The following is a 10,844-nucleotide window of genomic DNA, read 5'->3' on the forward strand; positions in this document are numbered from 1 at the left end:
ATCCAAGGACGTACACGCCACTGGAGATAAATGGGTCTATTGTGGATAGGGTGAGCAGTTTCAAATACTTGGGAGTCCGCATCTCAGAGGATCTGACGTGGGCAACGCACATTGCCGCACTGGTGGGTAAGGCTAAGCAGCGCCTTTACCACCTTAGACAACTGAGGAAATTCAGAGTGTCGCTGAGGATCCTCCATTGCTTCTACTCTGGGGCTGTAGAGAGCATCCTGTCCGGCAACATCACAGTCTGGTTTGGGAACAGCTCTGCCCAGGACAGGATGGCCCTGCAGAGAGTAGTGCGTTCGGCAGAACGCACCATGGGAACTACACTCGTCCCCCTGCAGGACCTATACATCAGGAGGTGCAGATCCAGAGCAAGCTTTCTTCACTGCCTGCTGCACCTGCAAGCCTACGAGAGCTTTGCGGAAAAAGCAATGAATGTGAGCATTGGATGGAAGACGGCAGAAATACAAAAAAGATTATGCTGGCTGCAACTAAATCAAGATTAGTCTTAATCATCACAGTCAAAAAACCTCAACCATCAGAACAGTGATGTCTGCCAATCTCTGCAGATTATTAGAAATTTGTTTCCCTAAATGATAAAAATGAACAAAATGTTATAGACAATAAAAATCTTTAATGAAATGTATGGCCAGCTATAGTTTGTTTGAAGCAAATTAAATTTAGCTTTTAACATTTTAACTCAAATCCCACAAATAGTTTTGGAAGTGTTGGTACAAAGACATACAGGTATGTAGGTTAATTGACTGGGTAATATGTAAAAATTGTCCCTAGTGTGTGTAGGATAGTGTTAGTGTGCGGGGATCGCTGGGCGGCGCGGACTCGGTGGGCTGAAGGGCCTGTTTCCGCGCTGTATCACTAAATCTAAATCTAAAAAAAAATCCCCCCCCTCCTCAAACCAAATTATTCAATGTTATCCAAATGGAAAATGTACCCTTTTTAATAACACAGGATGACTATATGAAGTGTAGTTTGCCTTTCACATTTTGTCATCCCAGCATGCAAATAGTACATCACCTTTAGATCTTGCTATTTTAACATCGATGTTATCCCTGTTATCGCTGATTAATGCTTTTGTTGCAAAAGCAAATAAATGAAGCCCACCACGTTTTTCGCAACATTCACTCCTCGCCTTAGGTACTCACTTTCAGTGGGTGGTTCTGGCGTTTCATACGTATTGGGATTTTCCAATTGCAAGCGATCCTTCAAAGACTCTTGTATGCCTTTAAGTTCCTGAAAGTTATTGACGATGTAGGTGCCATAATTAACCGTCGCAATCCGTTGGAGTTCATTTGCATCCACGTTCTTTGCCCCTATGCCAAAGACATAAATTCCTGAATTTTGTAATGTCCCGAGGTAACGTTGAATATTGTCTCTGGAATTTCCTCCGTTGATGACGATCAGGTACTGGGGTACTCCTTCGTGCCTTCTACCTCCAGCCTCCCTGGTGAAAAGACTTTTCATGACAAAGTCCAAACCTATGCCCATATTCAGAGGGGCACCTCCTTTTGGTCTCATTCGCCTCACGGCATTTTGAAGGGTGCCTTTGCCTACGTGTTGCTTCAGGGTGAACTCCATTTTCCCATTGCTGCTATATTGTGCCAGGCCAACGCGGACCGCGTTGGGTCCAATATCAAAGTTATTAATTATGTACTGGATAAAATCACGAATGTGGGCAAAATCTTCGGTCCCAACATTGTTAGACCCATCGATTAAAAACACAATGTCTTTCTTGTCACCACTGGGAGCTGCAAAAGAATGACACCAATCAATTAATTAATGAATTAATCAATAATCCTTTATTCGGCCCACAATGGGGAAAGTTTGCAGGGTTACAGCAGCAAAGTGGGTAGCAAAAATAAATAAGCGTTCATAAAAAAATTAAAATAGCAGTAATTATCTTTATTTGCTTGTCTGCTGGGAGCAGTGCTGGTTGTGCAGTCTGACAGCAGCAGGAAGGAAGCACCTTCGATATCTCTCCTTCACACACTTGGGGTGAAGGAGTCTGTCACTGAAGGAACTACTCAGTGCAGTGACCGTGTCCTGCATGGGGTGGGAGTCGTTGTCCAGCAGCGATGTTAGCTTTGCCATCATCCTCCTCTCTCCCACCGCCTCTGCACTGGGTCGAGGGGGCAACCCAGGACAGAGTGCTCAGTTTATCAACTCTCTTCCTGGCTCGAAGGGCCGAATGGCCTACTCCTGCACCTATTGTCTATTGTCTAAAGGCAAGGCCTGATTATGAATAGTCAGCATGACTTTGTACATGGGAAATCATACTTCAAAAATATGATTGATTTTTTGAAGAAGTGACCTAGACGATTGATGAGAGACATTGTCTACCTTGCAGGGCAGCTTACAACACAGTGGTATTTCAAGTAACCCCTTGCTTTCCCTCTCTCTCCACCCCTCCCCTTCCCAGTTCTCCGACCAGTCTTACTGTCTCCAACTGCATTTCATCTCTGTTGGCTTTGTGGTTCCCTTCACCCAGCTAACAATGATCCATTCTACATTTTCCTTGATCTCCATTCCCCCTGTCCTGCTTTCACACCTTACACTTCCTTATCTACATACCTCCCTCTCCCCTGACATCAGTCTGAAGAAGGGTCTCGGCCCGAAACCTCACCCGTCCCTTCTCTCCAGAGATGCTGCCTGTCCCCGCTGAGTTACTCCAGCATTTTGTGTCGACCAACGGTATGAATATTGATTTCTCTAACTTCAAGTAACCCTTGCTTTCCCTCTCTCTCTCCATCTCTCCACCACACGAGTTCCCTAAGCCACTCCCTGTTGCATGTGCCCTGTTAGATCCTTCCAACTACATCCTAGGCACAATATTCCAAGTGCAGCCTGACCAAAGTTCTGCACAACAGCACCGTGACATCCCAATTCTTATAGTCAGAGGTTTGAAAAAAATCCGTCCGTCCTTACTGTCCACGGGATTCTGCCGGTAGGTGCGCCGAATCGTCACCGTGTCCAGTATCTTCAGCGGCTGCAATACGCTCTGCCGCACGGTCATCACTCTCCTCAGGTCTGCGACCTTGTAAATGTAATCGGGAGAGAGGGAAATATGTCGGAGGACTTCGTCATCGGCGGCTCTGGATCCAATGGCAATGGCCGCAACTCCAGCTTCCTTCAACGCCAGTGAAGGCCGGGCAACCTGGTCTGCCGACTTACCGGCCGTGAGCAGCACCAAGAACTGAGGCACGCCCTCCTTGATTCTGCTCCCGCCCGCCCTGGTGAAGACGTTGTTCCGGACATAATTTAACACTTCGCCAATTCTAATCTCCCGCCCCCCTTTGTGCTGCAGTCTGCTGATTGCGTTTGTGACTTCCCGTTTAGTGGAGTGGTCATTCAAGAGGAATTCCACTCTGGCATCATCACTGTACTGCACAACGGCAACACGGACCGCGTCAAGCCCGACGTCCAGTTGATCCACCGTTGCAGAAATGAAGGTGCGCAACGAAGGTAAAGCTGACATCGCATTATCCGACCCATCGAACACGAAGACAATATCTCTCTTGTCGGTACTTCCGCCTGCAAAATAAACACCTTTAATCTTTCTATCATTGCATCGAGATTGCAGAAGAGACATTAGCATTTTATTCAATCAGCAGAAACGTGTACAAATCTGTGGTGCACTTTTGTGCAAATGATATCATTCATTCGGGTTTGAAATTATTTTTTTGTGCAGCTTGAAGCGGGACTCAAGCAAAGCCAATGAAGCGGACATTATCCCATCATCTTAAGGAGCCCACATCAGCAGCACAGACGATCACAGACAAGCTACATCTTGTCTCGACACAAAATGCTGGAGCGACTCAGCGGGACAGGCAGCATCTCTGGGGAGAAGGAATGGGTCGAGACCCTTCTTCAGACGCTCAGCCCTAAAACGTCACCCATTCCTTCCATCCAGAGAAGCTGCCTGTCCCGCTGAGTTACTCCAGCATTTTAGAAACATAGAACGTAGGTGCAGGAGTAGGCCATTCGGCCCTTCGAGCCTGCACCGCCATTCAATAAGATCATGGCTGATCATCCAACTCAGTATCCCGTACCTGCCTTTTCTCCATACCCCCTGATCCCTTTAGCCACAAGGGCCACATCTAACTCCCTCTTAAATATAGCCAATGAACTGGCCTCAACTACCTTCTGTGGCAGAGAATTCCACAGATTCACCACTCTCTGTGTGAGAAAAACCTTTCTCATCTCGGTCCTAAAAGACTTCCCCCTTATCCTTAAACTGTGACCCCTTGTTCTGGACTTCCCCAACATCGGGAACAACCTTTCTGCATCTATCCTGTCCAACCCCTTAAGAATTGTTTAAGTTTCTAATAGATCCCCCCTCAATCTTCTAAATTCCAGCGAGTACAAGCCGAGTCTATCCAGTCTTTCTTCATATTCTTCATATTTTGTGTCTATCTTCAATTTAAACCAGCATCTGCAGTTCTTTCCTTCAACTTGTTTAGTTACATTGTGGAGCGACTTTAATTCTGTTCCATTGCAATGCTTTAGCCTCAACTCTGAAGAGTATCGGTCCCAAGACAGCACACTGTGGCAGAATAATTGGATGCACACTCACAGAAGCAAAGTGTTTGGCTGTTTTAGATTGTTCCTTCCCAGGGACTTGCAGATTGATCAGGTCAATGCTAACCAACAGTGAGGCTTCTTACACAGTACTTAGTGAAACTGTTGCTTCAGTAAAACACAAAGTGCTGACGGAACTCAGCAGCATCTGTGAAGGGAACATACGGGCAACATTTCGGAGATAGACACAGTAACTCAGAGGGACTGGCAGCATCTCTGGAGAGAAGCAATGGGTGACGTTTTGGGTCGAGACCCTTCTTCAGACTGAGTGTCAGGGGAGAGGGAGTCACAGAGATAAGGAAGTGTAAGAGATCAAAAGAGATGTAGATCATGGAAAATGTAGGATAGACATTAGTAAGCGAGGAGAAAAGGTGACAACAAAGCAAACAGAGATACAATGTGATCAGGGGAACAGTTAGACTGGTCGGAGAGCTGGGAAGGGGAGGGGGGTGGGGTGGGTGGAGGGAGAGGAAAAGCAAATGTTACGAAATTAGAGAAGTCAATGTTCATACCGCTGGGGTGTAAGCTGCCCAAGCAAAATATGAGGTGCTGTTCCTCCAATTTGCGTTGGGGCTCACTTTGACAATGGAGGAGGCCCAGGACAGGCCCAGGTCAGTGTGGGAGTGGGAGTGGGGAGTTAAAGTGTATGGCAACCAACCGGGAGATCAGACAGGTTCAGGCGGATTCGGTCGGGACCGTTCCTCACACTGATTGTGCAAGGCGGGAGAAAGGTGGAAAAGAGAGATGGGCACGGGACCAAGTCTGGCAAGTGATAGGTGGATACAGGTAAGGGGTGGTTGGTGAATGGCAGGTGGGTGTGGAGTTGGTGACCAAGGCTAGAACTGAAGAGGAGGTAAAGGGGTTTCAGAATCGAAGAGGAATCAAATGTAGAGCCGGAGAAAGGGATGTGGTGGAGGTGGGGGGGGGGGGGGGGGGAATAGGTGGAAAGGGAAAAAGCAGGGTTAAAAGAGTAATGAGTAACTCGAGGATGGCAGATGAATGTACAAAGGAGGTAAAAGAAATAGGATGGCTGGGGTGGGGGGGGGGGGGAGATAGTGGAGGAAGTGGGTCCACATCAGTGTGGAGAAGGCACAGAAAAAAAGGAAAAAAAGATGGTGGGTGGGGGGGTGGGTGGGGTGGGAGGTACACCTTGAAATTGGAGAATGTGATGTTCATACTGTTGAATATGGGGAATATGGGGCAGCATTCCTACCAGTTTTAAGTCCAGTTTCAAATGGAGTTCACGACAGAAACAACAGTATGGGAATGGGAAAGGGAGATGAAACGTTCAGCAATCGTGAGACCCAGCAGGTTCCAACATGTCCGCCACCTTCAAAATGAATCCACCGCCACCCGCCACCTTCTCATCCCCTTCCCCTTCCACTGTCTGCAGAGGACAGACCCTCCACAGCTCACTGGCTCACACTCATTCCTTCCCACCCGACCCGCCCCCTCCTTAGTAATCTCCCCCCTGCACCCGCAGTAGATGTGACAGCCGTCCCTCTACTCCCCCTCATCTCCATCCAGGGATTGCAGCAGCTCTTGCAGCGGAGACAGAGCTTTGCGTGGACACCTTCAGAACCTCATCCACCAATTCAGTGCTCTCGATGTGACCTCCTTTCCATCAGCAACAGGCGAGGCAATCGTGTCACCGTACACTTGTGCTGTGTCTGCCAAGGCCTGTTGGATCCACTATTTGCTAACCGTTTTAGCACGCCTTACCATTCCCGCACCAACCATTCCGTCTTTGGCCTCCTCTGTTGTCAGAGTGAGGTCTGACACAAGCTGGAAGAAAGGTGCCTCCCCTTCCACTTGGGCAAGCTTACCTTAGATACATAGAAACATAGAAAATAGGTGCAGGAGTAGGCCATTCGGCCCTTCGAGCCTGCAACGCCATTCAATATGATCATGGCTGATCATCCAACTCAGTATCCCGTACCTGCCTTCTCTCCATACCCCCTGATCCCTTTAGCCACAAGGGCCACATCTAACTCCCTCTTAAATATAGCCAATGAACTGGCCTCAACTACCTTCTGTGGCAGAGAATTCCACAGATTCACCACTCTGTGTGAAAAAAAACTTTCTCATCTCGGTACTAAAAGACTTCCCCCTTATCCTTAAACTGTGACCCCTTGTTCTGGACTTCCCCAACATCGGGAACAATCTTCCTGCATCTAGCCTGTCCAACCCCTAAAGAATTTTGTAAGTTTCTATAAGATCCCCCCTCAATCTTCTAAATTCCAGCGAGTACAAGCCGAGTCTATCCAGTCTTTCTGAAAGTCCTGCCATCCCAGGAATCAATCTGGTGAACCTTCTCTGTACTCCCTCTATGGCAAGAATGTCTTTCCTCAGATTAGGAGACCAAAACTGTACGCAATACTCCAGGTGTGGTCTCACCAATGCCCTGTACAACTGCAGCAGAACCTCCCTGCTCCTATACTCAAATCCCCTCATTATGAATGCCAACATACCATTCGCTTTCTTCACTGCCTTCCGTGAAGAAAGTACCTTCTAACGGTGTGAACATTGAGTTCTCCATTTCTGGTAATATGCCCTCTCTTTCCTGTGCTACCCCCTGTACTCCAGTGTGCACACAATTCTCCCACCCCATTCCCATCCCCCATCCCCCTCCCCCAGTTACCCTGCTCCATCCCCCTCCTTCTTAGACTCATCTCCTATCCTCAAAGCCATCATTTCTTTTCTACCCTCTCTCTTTGTAATTCATCCGTCCCCTTCCACACGATCCCCTTTACATTTCACTTCTCTCTCCTTCTCAGATCCAGCCTTTGTCAATTACTCCAGCCATCCGCCAATCGAACACCCCCCCTCCCCCTCAATTGTATCCACCTGTAACTTGGCAGACTTTGCCCTGCCCCCCACCTCTCCCCATTCCTACTTTCTCCTTCCCTCCCTCCTGCAGTCAGTCTGAAGACAAGTCCTGACCTGAAACATCGCCAGTCCATTCCCCCAGTCCACCAATTTGTGTTCCCAGCACCTGCAGTTCCTCGTGACCGCGGGTGAACAAAGAGGAAGATGGTTGGACTTTATTGCCTTCCATCACAATGGGGAATGTGGAATCCGCTGTGCTGGATGTTTATGTTAAATTTTACTTTATGTGGCTGTGTGTCTTGTTGCTTTTCACTTAGTGTGGCTGTATGGAAACTCAAATTTCACTGTACCTTAATTGGTACATGTGACAATAAATTAGAAAATAGGTGCAGGAGGAGGCCATTCGGCCCTTCGAGCCAGCACCGCCATTCATTGTGATCATGGCTGATCATCCACAATCAGTAACCGGTGCCTGCCTTCTCCCCATATCCCTTGATTCCACCAGCCCCTAGAGCTCTATCTAACTCTCTCTTAAATTCATCCAGTGATTTGGCCTCCACTGCCCTCTGTGGCAGAGAATTCCACAAATTCACAACTCTCTGGGTGAAAAAGTCCCTTCTTTCCTCAGTTTTAAATGGCCTCCCCTTTATTCTAAGACTGTGGACCCCGGTTCTGGACTCCCCCAACATTGGGAACATTTTTCCTGCATCTAGCTTGTCCAGTCCTCTTATAATTTTATGCGTCTCTATATGATCCCCTCTCATCCTTCTAAATTGATCTTGAAATCTTGAAATCTTGGAATTTTGCATTCTCTTACCTTGGGCATCCCTGATTTCAATGATACGATCGGTTTCTAGATCGGTCAAGGGATCTATAAAGTATTGCTTGATACTTTCGACGTTTTGCAAATCGATAAATTTGAAGACGTAGTCGGGAGACAAAGAGATCTGCTGCATTTCAGCCGTGTCGACATTCCTGGTTCCAATCACGAAGGGAGCGACATCTTCCCTTTTGAGGGTCTGTGCTGCCTGCCTAACATCATCGGAGGACCTGCCCGCGGTGAGAAGAATCAGGAACTGAGGCACGTCTTCATCCTTTCGACTTCCGCTTGACCTGGTGAACACATTCCTTCTGACATACTCCAAAGCTCTGCCAGTGTTGCTTTCTCTGCCACCTTTGGGCTTCAGGCCTCTGATCGCTTGCACCACATCGGATTTCCTGGTGTAAGTGTTTAGTAAGAACTCGGGCACGGAATCGTCACTGTATTGCACGACAGCCAGCCGGATGCTGTCCCTTCCAATGTCCAGGTTTGTTGCTACGTTGGTCATGAAGGATTTGATCATAGGAAACGAAGCCTGGGCCCGGTCTGATCCATCGACAAGGAATACAACATCTCTCTTGGGCATCGGTGGGGTGGGTTGTGGAACTACAACAGAAATGTCAGTTCAGCAAAGTTCACAGAGATAAGGATGTAAAATGTAAAAGTAAAAGTTCAAAAATTAAAAATATACTAGACCAAGTGGGGTCCACTTGGGGTCCACTTGGGACCAGACCACTCCTGCATTGGTGCAGCACCCCCTCCTCCCCTTCACCCCTCCCCCTCACCCCTCCCCCATTCCCTTCACCCCTTGGATGAAGGGATTAAAAGTACCATTAGCAAATTTGCAGATGATACAAAGTAGGTGGCAGTATGAACTGTTAGGAAGATGCTATGAGGTTGCAGGTTGACTTGGACAGGTTGTGTGAGTGGGCGGATGCATGGCAGATGCAGTTTAATGTGGATAAGTGTGAGGTTATCCACTTCGGTGGTAAAAATAGGAAGGCAGAGTATTATCTGAATGGTGTCAAGTTAGGAAAAGGGAACGTACAACGAGATCTGGGTGTCCTAGTGCATCAGTCAGTGAAAGGAAGCATGCAGGTGAAGCAGGCAGTGAAGAAAGCCAATGGAATGTTGGCCTTCATAACAAGAGGAGTTGAGTATAGGAGCAAAGAGGTCCTTCTGCAGTTGTACAGGGCCCTAGTGAGACCGCACCTGGAGTACTGCATGCAGTTTTGGTCTCCAAATTTGAGGAAGGGTATTCTTGCTATTGAGGGCGTGCAGCGTAGGTTTACTAGGTTAATTTCCGGAATGGCGGGACTATCATATGTTGAAAGACTGGAACGACTAGGCTTGTATACACTGGAATTTCGGTATGAACATTGACTTCTCCAACTTTAGATAGCTCCTCTGTCCCTCTCTTCCCCTCCCCCTTCCCCGTTCTCCCTCTATCTTCCTGTCTCCACCTATATCCTTCCTTTGTCCCGCACCCCTGACATCAGTCTGAAGAAGGGTCTCAAACCCAAAAATTCACCCGTTCCTTCTCTCCCGAGATGCTGCCTGACCTGCTGAGTTACTCCAGCATTTTGTGAATAAATACCTGGAATTTAGAAGGATGAGGGGATCTTATCGAAAGATATAAGATTATTAAGGGGTTTGACAAGTTAGAGGCAGGAAACATGTTCCCAATGTTGGGAGAGTCCAGAACCAGGGGCCACAGTTTAAGAATAAGGGGTAGGCCATTTAGAACTGAGATGCGGAAAACCTTTTTCAGTCAGAGAGTTGTAAATCTGTGGAATTCACTGCCTCAGAAGGCAGTGGAGGCCAATTCTCTGAATGCATTCAAGAGAGAGCTAGATAGAGCTCTTAAGGATAGCGGAGTCAGGGGGTATGGGGAGAAGGCAGGAACGGGGTACTGATTGAGAATGGTCAGCCATGATCACATTGAATGGTGGTGCTGGCTCGAAGGGCCAAATAGTCTACTCCTGCACCTGTGGTCTATGGTCTATTGTCTATTCAATCCTTATATTCACTCAAAACAGAGATCAATAGATGACTTAATTTTAAATGACTTACTAGATGGGACAAGAAATGTTGAGGTGAAGATATTGTTTGAATAGTGGATAGAGACAAAATGGTGGAGTAACTCAGCGGGTCAGGCAGCATCTCAGGAGAGAAGAAATGGGTGACGTTTCGGGTCGAGACCCTTCTTCAGACTCAAGGTATACCAACGGCTCCTGGTATAGACAATAGACAATAGACAATAGGTGCAGGAGGAGGCCATTCGGCCCTTCGAGTGATCATGGCTGAACATTCTTAATCAGTAGACATTCTAGCCTTAGAGGGAGTACAGAGAAGGTTCATCAGATTGATCCCTGGGATGGCAGGACATTCATATGTAGAAAGCCTGGATAGACTAGGCTTAGACTCGCTGGAATTTAGAAGACTGAGGGGGGATCTTATAGAAACATATAAAATTCTTAAGGGGTTGGAGAGGCTAGATGCGGGAAGATTGTTCCCGATGTTGGGGAAGTCCAGAACCAGGGGTCACAGCTTATGGATAAGGGGGAAGTCTTTTAGGACCGAGATGAGAAAACAT

General features: G+C 47.5%; 1 protein-coding gene across 1 annotated transcript in view; it reads right to left on the bottom strand.

Annotated features, from left to right (window-relative positions):
* LOC144596372 (collagen alpha-3(VI) chain-like) overlaps nt 1-8,842 on the bottom strand; it is a 40,408-nt gene extending 31,566 nt beyond the window's left edge. Inside the window, exons 1-3 of the mRNA XM_078404628.1 lie at nt 8,246-8,842; nt 2,947-3,552; nt 1,154-1,769 (exon numbers count right to left, since the gene is read on the bottom strand). Coding sequence (XP_078260754.1) covers nt 1,154-1,769; nt 2,947-3,552; nt 8,246-8,834 — 1,811 coding nt within the window. The 5' untranslated portion in view covers nt 8,835-8,842. The remainder of the gene's footprint in view (nt 1-1,153; nt 1,770-2,946; nt 3,553-8,245) is intronic.
* Nucleotides 8,843-10,844: the final 2,002 nt, after the last annotated feature.

The sequence above is a fragment of the Rhinoraja longicauda genome, chromosome 8 (assembly GCF_053455715.1).
Source record: "Rhinoraja longicauda isolate Sanriku21f chromosome 8, sRhiLon1.1, whole genome shotgun sequence".
Lineage (NCBI taxonomy): Eukaryota > Metazoa > Chordata > Chondrichthyes > Rajiformes > Arhynchobatidae > Rhinoraja > Rhinoraja longicauda.